Source organism: Dermacentor variabilis, chromosome 5 (genome assembly GCF_050947875.1).
Source record: "Dermacentor variabilis isolate Ectoservices chromosome 5, ASM5094787v1, whole genome shotgun sequence".
In the NCBI taxonomy this organism is placed as follows: domain Eukaryota; kingdom Metazoa; phylum Arthropoda; class Arachnida; order Ixodida; family Ixodidae; genus Dermacentor; species Dermacentor variabilis.
In genome coordinates, this window is record NC_134572.1 from 11129065 (window position 1) to 11141953 (window position 12889).

The 12889-nt window shown below is 44.6% G+C and overlaps 1 protein-coding gene across 1 annotated transcript in view; it reads right to left on the reverse strand.

Annotated features, from left to right (window-relative positions):
- Positions 1-2007: 2007 nt before the first annotated feature.
- Positions 2008-12889, reverse strand: part of Appl (amyloid-beta-like protein) — a 39947-nt gene continuing 29065 nt past the window's right edge. Inside the window, exons 6-8 of the mRNA XM_075691705.1 lie at positions 10065-10335; positions 5016-5329; positions 2008-3346 (exon numbers count right to left, since the gene is read on the reverse strand). Of these exons, the coding sequence (XP_075547820.1) occupies positions 3245-3346; positions 5016-5329; positions 10065-10335 (687 nt within the window). The 3' untranslated portion in view covers positions 2008-3244. The remainder of the gene's footprint in view (positions 3347-5015; positions 5330-10064; positions 10336-12889) is intronic.

The window sequence follows — 12889 nt, forward strand, 5'->3', positions numbered from 1 at the left end:
AAAAAATCCACATGGTGCGATGTCTGCATATGCCGTTGTGATTTTTCTGCTGATGAATACATGTGACATGGCCGAATAAGTGCAGTCAAAGTCGGCCCAAGAAGAGTAATTGCGTGTTTATTGATGGAAACGCGTACACTTTTCGCTCGCATGTGACGTGGGAATGGTGGGGTTTTTCACTGAGAGAAAAAGCACCACATGACTCACGACGCCAACAATACGAGAGTAGAGGTACACAAAATGGAACAACAGAAATTATTCCAGAACTGAAACAATAAGCGAAACCACAGATGAAGGAAGTCGTTATCACAGTGCCAGTGGCTTGACGTGCGAGCGCCAACTGCCCTCGTCCCCTCAAACTGAGCCTTTGGAAGGCCAATCTCTACTTAACTGCCACACTAAAACGGACGTGAAAATTCACAGCACGGCACAGAATTAGCCACCATCATTTGTTCTGGTCATGCCTATAGGCGACCTGGATGGCCAACAACTCCCTTAACTCGCACATTGGATAATTTGACCCAATACTGCTAAAGTGACCTAGAAGTCACCTATAATTCTAGGTCACTCTGATTCTGCATGTCCTTGAGATAAAACATAGCTCTTCAACTACATGATAATGCTTCAGCAGGTGTTCCTGAAATGGTTTTTACGTTGCTGCAGTGCAAGTAGCAGCAAATGCTTTCACAGCAATTATAACTTGTTTGATATCACTGCTTCAGTCTGTATCATATCAAGCATTAGCGACAGCATTGCTGTCTTTGCTACTGATTGCTGGGCTGCATGTTGTCCATATACTGTACTTAGATATATGGTTAAACCTCAGTTTAAGAAAATAATGGATATAACAAATTATATACATACATGAAAGTGAATCTAAAATGCTCACTGATGATAGCATGCAACACATACTTTTATAACAAATATTAGGGCGGGTATAACATATAACTATTCCTATGTGTTATTATCCTAAATCGGCCATTAGACCTCCACGATAGGTCAAAATGTCTCAGGCTCTGCCCATATGGGCGTGGCGCCTGTCCAAATAGGCTAGACCCGAACCATTTTGACCCATTGCGGAAGGCTAGGTCAAATCAACCCACCCATCACAGAGGGCTGATTTGGAATAAAGAGACATTGGAATAGTGTTACGATTTACCGGTCCAGATATAAAGAAGGAACAGTAAATCCTTGTTATACAAAATCGTTTTACTTAAATTATTGCTTTTTTCAATATTTCTCCGCGTTCCAACCCCGAACACATGCATTTTAAACCGGATTACTCCAAGCATAACACTAAGCTGGTCCAACTACGAGCGAACTACCCAGGGGCTTGTGCACACTTGCACTGGTGCTCAGCACCCTTCGCTTCGAGCAAGCAACCTTCTCCCTTGCCAGTTACACCATCACAGTGCCTGTGCATCCTTTTCTTGTATGCTGCATCTGTGTCTTATCTCCCTTTCGCATTGAGTGAGCAACCCTCTTCACAGGTGCCATAGGGGCACCTGTGAACCCTTTTCTTCCATGCTGCACCAGCGCATTACCAGAAGCGAGCGCCGCCATTACGGAAGTAGTGCGCAACAGGAAAATGTTACTGCGCACAGCCTTTCATGTGCCCGACATGTCCAGAGTCCCCTGTACCAAGACTTTCTATTACTTCCTCTGTACTTGCGTACAATCTATTTCGGTTGCAATTGAAATTGCACTGTGCAACATCCGCATTAAACTTCCGCAGAGCTACTGCGCTATTTGAGCTTATATAGAATTTTTTTGCCGTCCCATTCACTTGATTTTAATGAGAGTTTACTGCATTTTCATGCCGGCTTCATTTCTTTTATAACAAGGTTTGCATGTAAATGAGTATGAATTCAAAGATGGGGACCAAGTTACAACAGCTGCTGCGTCACGGGGACCGGTTGTGTCATTTAACCGTTTCTACATCGATCCTTGTCTTGAAATTTGTGGACATTGATCTTCATTCTTTGGTGAAAAAATGCAAGCAAGCAGTTGATCGAGCCACAAAATTTTATTGTCAGCCTGTTCTTTCAAATACACTACACAGAGTGGGTTACACTTGTGTGACCTTGTGTTGCAAAATAAGGGGTGGAACACTTGTACGAAGCCAAAGCAGAGAGAGGTGGCAGGGCCGTGTGCAGAGACGAACATACGGAGACAAGGGGTGGCAACACTCGACGTATGATATGTTCACTGAGACAAAATGACCACACAAACTGCCCTTGCAACAAGCCCTACGATGCTGCTGGCCTCCAACCAAACACATGCACGCACGCACGCACTTCCGGTCAGGGGAGAAAGGGGGCATGCAGAGAGGCACTAACGCTGGACAACCTGTACAAAAAGATGCCTAGGCCTTTAGCTGCTGGAAAGCTCGGCTCGTTGGTGGTGCAACACCTTAAGGGTCAAGAAAAAAAAGAAAGTGGCGCTACAGAAACTCCAACCGGAAGAAGAGCGGAGAACACAAGTGGCATGCCACCAACCCGAGGATTACCGTTTACCTATTTTCTAGCCACCCTGATTCCAATTAAAACAACCTGTGCTCTCCCCATCAAGACACGAGTACACAACACCCATAATCTTTTGTGCTCTGAAAGTGACAGCTAGCCAAGCTGCCTTCACAGTGTCAATCACTTCCGTCAGCTTAATGAATTTCACATCTTTCACAACACAAAGCGAGGGAAGGAAATTCTTTTAAGTAGACACGCACACTTCATAAATAAATTATTCAACATGCCGTTTTTGTGACCCTCTTTCCAGACTGTATCTCTAAATAAAAAGTGAATCCTTGCATTGGTGGCGGCTACCTAGCCTCAACCCTATGCTGCTCGAGGACACCTCTGTGCTGCAGTGAAGTGGAGACTGCGGACAAGACGTTCATTTGCACACATGCACACGAGCTGACAACACATTGCTAGAAATTTGCTAGATGCCAGCCGCAGTTTCCACTGTGTTGCTCCACGAACCTGTCCTAGAGCACAACCTCTCAGGAAAAAGTGCCTCAAACTTGGTGTCATCTTGCCTGGCATCATGTTGTTGACATAAATCCCACCCCTCTCGCAAGTGGTACAACAACAACCCTGGGGCACGTTCCCCTGCTTGCACTGTCATCTGCTCCTCTCCCGGGCCACGTCCCTTTAGCGCCAGCCTTGCCCTCGGACTTTAAGACGCCTAAGCGGCCGCAACGGAGCCTATGTACAGAAAGAGAGAGGGGCATGGTGTGTTGTATTCAGTTGGCCTCAAAGTACTTGTAGGTGGGGTTTTCGTAGCCGTTGACCTGCATGGCCGTCAGATGGCGCTCCTCAGGAGAAGCTGCGGGTCCTCCTCCCACCTGCAGTAAAAGGCAGCAAACACCTCAACAGGATAGCCCCTGAATTTCAGTGTTTTGGAAGTTAAATGCACAGAGCAGAAAGGTAACAAGATTGGCCCTCGGGATGTGCAGGCAAAGTGCTCTCTGCAGGCAGAAAAAAGGACCCTTCAGATGCACGCAAGTGGGTGCCCAACAAAGGTTCCGGAAGATGAAGCATATGAAAAATATTAAAGGCACTTTTTAATGTGCTTTGCAGTACAAAGTGTCCGAGGTGAGACCAAACAGGGGCTGCCAAATGCTGATAGAGTGGAGCCACATGTGTCACAAAAAGACTTGCATCATTCCAGCATGGGACACAAATTGAACCAATATCTATTGTGTGTGCTGCACAAAACACCACAGTACATTGGAATCTCGATAAACAGAAATAGCTTGAATGGAACTGCCTCTTAAAATGAACACCATCCTCATGGTTGGTTGGTTTTGTATTCATGCAACTGTATTCAGTTTTGTCTATCAGTAAATGGAACTCCTGATAACCAATTTTCCTGGTCCCTTGAGGTTCTGTTTAAAGAGAGCCCATTGTAATATGAAAAGATGACCTTGAAATTCCTGCATTCACTCAAAAGCTGATGGCTTACATCCTGAGGCTTTCTTTTCAGCACAGTTTGCAGTTTGATGTGTCCTTTCCAGCAGGCCTTACCAAAAAGTCCTACAAAAGGTAGCATCTGCTTGAAATAAATGGACCATGCTGAGCAGCTGTAGAGGCTGCAGTTTATAATAACAACATAACAAAAAAAATCTGGTGCTAGTGTCTGCACATGCCACACCCATTCTATGCTTGATACATCACGGGCATAAGAGGCCGTACCACATGGTGGTGTCCCAAGGACCGCCCTTATAAGCTGAACTACCTTCTGGTTTCAGATTTTAGCCCAATTTGTCATTGCAAATTTGTTGCATGGCAATGATTAGTACAATGCTAGAAAGCAAATGCTTCGATGATGCTGTTTTTGGAACATTAACTATAAAAACCTTAAATTATCAAAAATAGTTGCCCGCACTATGTGTGCACTGCAAACAACATGAAAAAATTAATTAGTGTTGAACTTATGACAATTAGTGTTGAATAACGTGCTTTTTGTGTTTGATTGTAAATGACATGTCTAATGATCTATTTGATCTGTGGATGTTGTTTATAATACGCTAATTTGCTGACTATTCATATCACCATCACTGTTGTTATTATTAACTGAGGGTCCCACTACAGTTCTATCACTTTGCGACCCTCGTCTGTATATTTGTCATGTAATTACTTCTTTTTTTTTGGAACGAATAAATCTGAATCTGAAGTGCTCTAATGAAACCTGTTACTGGCATAAAACACATGAAATTCAAGGAATAACAAAAAAAGCCACATTGCACTTTCTCCACTAAGCCGCAACAAATTACAGAAAAATCCATGTATTATGTATTATACTCATCGCCAAGCTCCGTGGTGACTGCATAACTACAGAACCAATATTTCCTTTAGAAATCACAGTATGCTATGGCAGAGAAATAAGGGGATCCAAGGAGCTCAATTTTTTGTTAGTTGTAACCATATAAACAAACACACAATGAAGCCAGAGATGGCAGAGGCACTTTTCTAATTATTGCCTGGACAGTAAACCCTACAACATCGACTGACCTGTACAAATCCCCGAGCATGGGGCGAGCGTTGGCGTCTGAGCAGCACAGCCCCAACAAGCAGTGCGGTGAGTAGTGCAACTCCGGCAAAGGCAAGTGTGATGTATACGCTGCCGCTCCACTTAAGCCGTCCCAAGGCGTCGGCGTGCGAGGGCCGCCGAAGTGTGTATGCAGGTTCGGCGTGCTGCAGCAATTGGCTCTGGGCATGTGCCGGTCGAGCAGTCGGTGCCACAGGGGCCATTGGTGCAACTGGCGGGGCCAGTGTGCTGCTGCTGGCTGGCAAAATGCTCTCGTCTTCCACCGACTCGGAGTCCTCTGCAGTGAGACAGCAAAAAGAGGGACCTCCATCATCTGGGTGTGCAGCAGCGCACAGACTTCTGGAATAGTGTGTAATCCGTGCGCAGTACACAAATGCCTTTGTGGCTACTGGGTATTTGGGCATGAATGTAGCCTAGCACCTGTACATTGCCCTGATACCACTACTCCGACAAAACCTTGCACCTTGCAAAGGCTGGAAATATAAGGCAGAAACACTCTCCACTGCTCAGTAACCTTTTGGCTCACGCAGTGCTAAAGTTAACTAAACAAGGACAAAGGAATGATGACAGAATGCAGATGAACTAATTTGATTAACCAGTGGGCGAACGAGTGAAGCCTCATGACAAAGTCACAGTGAAGGTGTTGCAGGGACTCAGGCTTTGCCTTTGCTCACCCACTCATAATTAGCTATTGAGTAAATTGCATGTGCAATGATGCATTGATAAAATGACCTTTGATTTATTAAAAATCTCTACACAAGAAAAATGTCAAATCCTTTCATTAAGTACCACACCCTATTTCTGTAGATTCTGTGAATATCACACCATAGGCTCAATGTAATGAAGGGCACTTTGACAGCCTCTGTGACAGCATTCCAGATGGAAATGATGCAAGAAATGTGTCACTGTGCCTTTAGCCACTTTGGCACTTGGTAGGCACCCATGTTCATGTTAAGGTCATGTCCAACATGTGTGCAAAACACTTTAGAGGGGCCTTGAATCACCTTTTTTTTGAAGCCTCAAAAATGCCTTGGAACAAGTGGGGTGCCTTCCAGGGAACCTATTACAGAACTAATTTTTCAAAGAAGCTAGTATGAACGGATACAATTCAGGCGCAATGTTTACTTCTCTCATTCCCCTTCAATGTCCTCTGTTCGAAGGAGCAGCGCTCACAAGAACGTGTTGTGCTGGCTCACATTGTCTACTGAGGTCTGTGCCATGTTTGCACATACCAAAAATGTTCTGTGTGGTTTGAGGCTATCACAGGTTGTTTTGCTTATGGTGTTGCTTATGGCGTGCTGATGACAACTCAGGAATGAAAATAACATTACATATACAGTAGAACCTTGTTGATATTGTACCCCTTTGTACGTGTTTCTAGCGACAACGTTTGCGATCACGAACACAAAAATTGACCCAACACAGTTATAATTCTTTTCTACCGGGCAATGTTTCCTGAAAACACCATCCTTTGGCACCAACGTTCAGTACATCATCAAACTTCTATCATATATAATATGCGTTCTGGCTGCTAGGTCCCCTGTAAACAAGAAAAGGTGCGAGACGTGTGTGATCAAGAACCGTAGCTGCGAACCGCAGCAGCTTCGCCACAATATTTGCCCACCTGTCTCACGTGAAAACACCAGTGCACACTCAGTTTCCTATTCCAGTACCAGTAAATCTCCTCCTAGGTCGTTGCATGCCGTGTTCAAAGCTATCGCTGCCAGCCTTAGTGCGATAAGCATCTTCACCTATCTGTCTCAGTGTGTAGGACGTATAGTGCCATTGGAAACATACTACACATCTTTAGTAGGCAAGAACCCAAACATGCTGCCGTTCCCAGCTGCATGCGGGGTGAAGTGAGTGTCATGTTTCGCTCTGACGGCATCGTATTCTAGCACTGCCCACCAGCGTGATTTCGTTCAGGTTTCTTGTTGCCTCGTTAGAAGACTAAGCAATAGGAAAACGACAATGTGCATCTCAGGGCCACTCGGGCCCCACCAGCTCAGCGCATGTCAGCATTTCATGCTGCAACGATTCAAATTGTGTAGATGTCAACTAAGGCCGAATCTGCCTTCAAATTGTACGTTTTCCCGGCTAGTACGAATTTTCTGGTTCTTTTCTAGGACGTATAAATGAGGTTCTACTGCATACCTGCCATGTTTGGGGAAACCAAACCCGGGAGATTTTTTTTACCAGGGCGGAGTGTCCCCTGATGATTTATTCAAGTACTACTGACAGACACACACATATATGCCCATGGACAACTTGATTAGATCTTTATTTACAGATCTACAAATGAACAAAGGAACATCAAGGTCTCACTTTTGCAAGGATTTCGTAGCTGCTGATGTTGCCTTCAAATATCTTTTAAAATAAAATTAAGTTCTGGGGTTATAAGTGCCAAAGCCATGATCTGATCATGAGGCATGCCAGTGAGGAACACCGGATTAATTTAGACCACCTGGCGTCCTTAACCCTTTGAGGGTCAATGACGTAAATATACGGCGCCGCAAACAAGCCCAAAAATGGTCGATGCCGTATATTTATGGCACCACCTGTACGTTTAAAAAGCGTGCCAATTTCCTAACTATCTTTCTTCTATCATGTGCTGCCACTATGTGGGAATACAGGCAATTTTTTCTCGCGCCTCCCTCTCTCAGTTTTTGTTGCACGGTTTGTTTTAGAGCTAGTTTGCTCCTGCACGTCTATACAGTACCGCTTGCGCATTGGCGCGCGGGCGGGCAGCGGTTCGGGTTTTGCTCCGCATGCCGTTTCGGCTTCTTTTGCTTGCAAAACTGATGGCTATCTTGTTACTAATAGCTCAAAGGGCTACCGCTTGTTTCTTGCTCGTTTAGTGCTCACAAGGGTGCGCATAGGAAGGATTCTGCCAGGCATGTGTTTCCATTGCTTTTTTTTTTGACACTCGCGAAAACTAATTTCCTCTGGTTGGCGATAAGATGAAGATTAGCGAAAGTTTGTCCCACGTTTTGCTTTTTTGACGGGCGCACAAATACACAGTTTTCGTGAATCCTCCTTTAGTGAATCGAACCTCCGCAGTTCGATTACACTATGGACGTAAATATTAGTGCAAGAGCAGCAACACGTGAGAGTTGCGAAATATACCAGTGTGCACATTTTCATAGCCTTGAACTATGTGTATCATAATGCATCAAATTTTTAATCCTTGTAAGTTTATTTCCTTCTTTTATTGTTGTTATTCATGAATGAAGAGTACATATATGCCAATGTGAAATATTTTTTTCTTGCTTTACGGTCCCCCTTGAAAAATTACGATAAATTTTTTTGTTAAGTCCCTAAGAAGAGTTGGAATCTGCAATAAAAAACATCGACCCTGGGCGGTAGCATATGGCGAAAAAAAATCGACCCTCAAAGGGTTAATGTGCACCCAATACACAGTTATATGGGCATTTTTGCATTTCACCCCCATCAAAATGCACCCGCGGCGGATGGAATTTGATCCCCACTCAGAGACCACAGTGGGCATTTGAAAATTCTTCAGAATACGTTTGATTGTAACAAATTCCATTTTTTTATGTTTTGCAAGCAGGGTGTTTCCCAGTGTCTCATCGTACATGGATAAGCGGAAGAATGTTCTTGTCTTTTTCACGATGTTGAATTGCCGCTCGTAATCTGCATTGCTCTGTGGTATCAACAAAATACCCAACATCACTTCTGTCAAGTACTACTTTAAAAATACTTGAAGATACTTTTTGTGCTCACGCTCCTTGCTTAACCATGTCTGACAGTGGGCCTATGCAACGCCAAAGAGAACGATGGAGAGTCTAGTATTGTTAGCTGTGCAATGTGGCATTCGTTCACTAGCTGTATGAGATTAGGGCCGCTAGGGCGTTATGAGCGGCACGGCGGTTAACCAAATAACCTGTGTAGGGTTTCCCTACTACTTTCTTAATAATGCTACGCGCCATGAACTTCAAGTTCGATTGGATTTTTTTTTTTGCCAATGTGGCCAGATGAAGCACTGGATGTGGATAGAAACGGGGCACAACTGCAATTTCTGGGAGATTTCACCGTGAACTGTACAACTGGAAGAAATGGTCGATATCCCGGTGTCTCCCAGATAATCTGGGAGACTTGGAGGTGTGCTACTGTATATGAAGAAGACCAAGTTCCTTGAATTTGAGCAAACACAGTTGAACCTCGACATAAGAAACATCAATATAACAAGTTATCAGAGAAAACAAGCAATTTTTTGCTGACATTTATGCGTAAAGAACACATGCTTAAAAAAAAATGGCTAGGGTTAAACGTGCCTTGAACCTACTTATACGAGCAAAAGCTGTGTTAAGCACGGTTAGATGCGGTTCTTCAGTGGTTCTTCCCGGCAAGCTGCATCGGCAGGGTGCTCAAACTCAGCCTGCGGTGAAGAGTTGACGCACTCACACCGGCGCATGCTTTGTCTATGGAGAGACCGAGCGACCAAGTGCTGCCGAAGCAGCTGTTACGATGCGTTTATCGACTAACATTATCGGCGCATGGGCGAGCGTCGCTCGACACAGGGAGCACTGGAGTGCATTAGTAGCGTCCAGTTACTTTGACTGCACCAGTGCATCGAACCACTGATCGAACTATAGACACTGTTGTTCTCGTCAATGTGACGTAATGTGTGCATGCGCTCATGCTATGTTGGACTATATTTAGACCATGAAACCCTCGCCCAGTGACGTGGTACACAGCGGCGAGGCTCGAGCGAACGCAGCTGTGATGCCTCTCTGCAGCGGATCCTGTGACGTGATGTCACACCTTCACACTTGCACGTCGGTGGCTGAAGGTCAAACGCATGCCGAGATTGACCTTGGGAGTTGTACCTCAAGGAGTAGAGCTTTTGCTAAAAAAATATTAGACATAACTAAGGCATTTTCGTATTATATGTGCATTTCTAATTATGAGCTTTAACTCTGCAGTGTTTGTGCAGAGTCATGCTGAGTCACAAAGCATGAGCTAGTTCAAGGCCCAGAGCAACATCCTACCGGCTGTGGTCGGTGGCGGCGGTGGTGGAGGTGGCAGCAGGGGTTCGCTGCTGGTGGCCCCCCGGAGGGTGCTCCAAAGCTGACCAAGGCGACCCTTGAGTGACTGGGGAAGCATGTCCAGGCTGTGATTGGCTAGGCGGTCCAGTGAAGTCAGGTGGGCACGCACTTCCTCGGCATCCCCTCCATGCTGCCGGTACGAGTGCAGTGTGTGACTCCTGTCCTTCTCCAGGGCGCGCAGCAACCGCTCCAGGCAGCGCTCCACGCGCTTGGTCTGAGTGCATGCACCAAGAGGAGCAATAATGACACAGTCCCCTTGCAGCGTCATTGATGACACTGAAGAATCTTATGTTTGCACATGGTTATCAATAATTCGAAGTGACATTAAATGGCTACCTATGCGCTAGTGTCAGCGCTGCACTTGGTTCCCGTGAGAGTGAGGGAGTGAGGCCAATTATACAATGCTTGCATGAATACAATGCAAGGTGGAACTACTGATCAACTCAGATTTGTGTATGGCACTGATTACCTTCAGGTATTTCACTTTCAGCAGGTGCTGATTGGCTAAGCCAGTGGGGAGGATGGCCATTAACGTAATGAAGCACTGCATGAGGCACCATGTTGCAGAAAAGTTAAAGCATCCCCTAAAGTGATCAAATGAGACCTTAGATCAGGAAGCTGCATTTGTGCATAGTGAACTGTGGTAGCAGGTAATGGGATCATTCTGCCAGCTCTGTACCACCGCTTAACTGCATTTTGAAGCACAAAATTAAGGGGAGGGATGTTCACAATATGTATCTGAATAAAGAATTGCATTCTTTCTAGAACAAGAAATAACATGTAAAAAAAGAAAGAAGAATGGTTGTATGCAAATTCTTTAAGCTGTAAGATTGCTCTGTACTGCATCTGCACAAACTACAGTCTTACAATGATCCTATGGATTTATAATGATTCCAGATACAGTGGATCCTGGATATATCAAATACTGATATATTGAGTTATTGTATATATGAAACCGTTTTAACATCCGCTTGAAATTGCCATGCAAATGTATAGCACTCTGCTACACGTATATCGAAATCCCATTCACCACCACATTCCATATATCTAACGGGGTGCCCCGCTGCACCACTACAAGTGCACTTCTTCCGACGGCGCCACGATCACTTCTTGCATCATCAGAAACATTAATTCCGAAGAAACAGCACTGCTTTGGCAGATGCTGTCAAAGAAGGCATTGAATATGAAGGCAGTGCATGCCATGGAGGAAAAAATGAGCAAGGTGCGCTCATGTGTCAAAATATGGATGGCGCGTGCAGCAAGGGTCTTACTTATGCTCCATAATGCTTCAATAAGATTCACAGGAACATAGCCAGGAATTGCAGAGAAGCATACAGACAGTGGAAAGAACTAATTGCTGTTCAGTGAAGGATACTGCCTGCAGTCACGCATTATCAAAAAAGACGACCACCATGCTGCTTCAAAATCGCAAACGGCCTCTTGGTCTGATATGTGCGCTACCCAAGAAAGTGTGGAGAATAGAACATGTTAGTGTGTTCTAATCTCGTGCTACCTGCACGCGAGCCCATTTCCTTCTTTGTCTGCTTTGCAGGCCATAGTTGTGCTGCTATAGCACTACATTTTTTTCAAGTTTCCTTGATCCCTTTGACAAGCAGCAGAGACTGCTATTCCAAAATCCTGGCAACGGAATAAATTTTTTCAAGTTTCCTTGAATGGCATTTCAGAGTTCCAAGTGCAGCTAGGACAGATCTGACCCCAATTCCCATTTGGATAGATCTTTACATCACAGTTTGGATTTAATAAACCCATGGTATGCCACATCCCCCTTTGTGGAAAGGCCCATTGTGGCCGAGGGACGCAAGACTCATTGCTATCTGAGTGCCTGCCTGTTTGACTCCCTGTCGACGTATGAAGATCAGCCTTTTAAATAGCGCATTTAATGGACACATGGTCGAGCACGTTCACAGGAGATTCACAACAGTACAAGTGAGCTGATGGTGGCACGGTGCATCTCCATACAGGCTGGTTCGCTTCCGCGCTGTGCCCATTTTTAACTTATCATGCATAAAAACACACAAGCACTTCGATGCATGCAAGGTACACGGCAGTCTCTGGGTGATGTGGCTTTTAGAGTTAGTATTGCTAACAGTTTGATTATCAAAGACAATACCGTAGCATGAGTGACTCGGGAAAAAAAAATGTATATAAAAAAAGCACACACACAAAATAAGTAAACGTTAGTGAGTTCGACATGGCGTTGGAGAAACATACTGGTAAATAACCATGTTTCACGATCTCAGGAGATCGCCCAATATGTGTGGAGTTTTCAGATAAGCTTCCGACAGGCATAATTTATATGTCAAATTATTGACATATCAAATTATTTCACGATCCCTTTTGAGCCCGATATATCCGGGATTGACTGCATAACAACTATTGGTTATAACAACCACATTTTGGTATATTTACAAATGTCCAATTATACCAGTCCAAGCTGCGGTAACACCATTCACCCCCCCCCCCCCAATTATTAGGCTTAAAGGGACACTAAAGTGAAAAATGATTTCTTCTGCATCGGTAAATTACCATTCTACAACACCAAAAACACCACTCTTACAACGATAAGATGTTTGGTAAGCCAGAAAAAGCGCAAGAACAAAATATGGGTGGCGACGCCTACTTAAAGGGAAGCTGAAGAGTCTGTTGAATTCAATAAGACGCTCATACACGGATGTGGGAACCTTATAAACCATGAAGGTAAAATTTTGGGGGGATTTTTCACTTAGGAGCGACGCAATCGTAGGTTA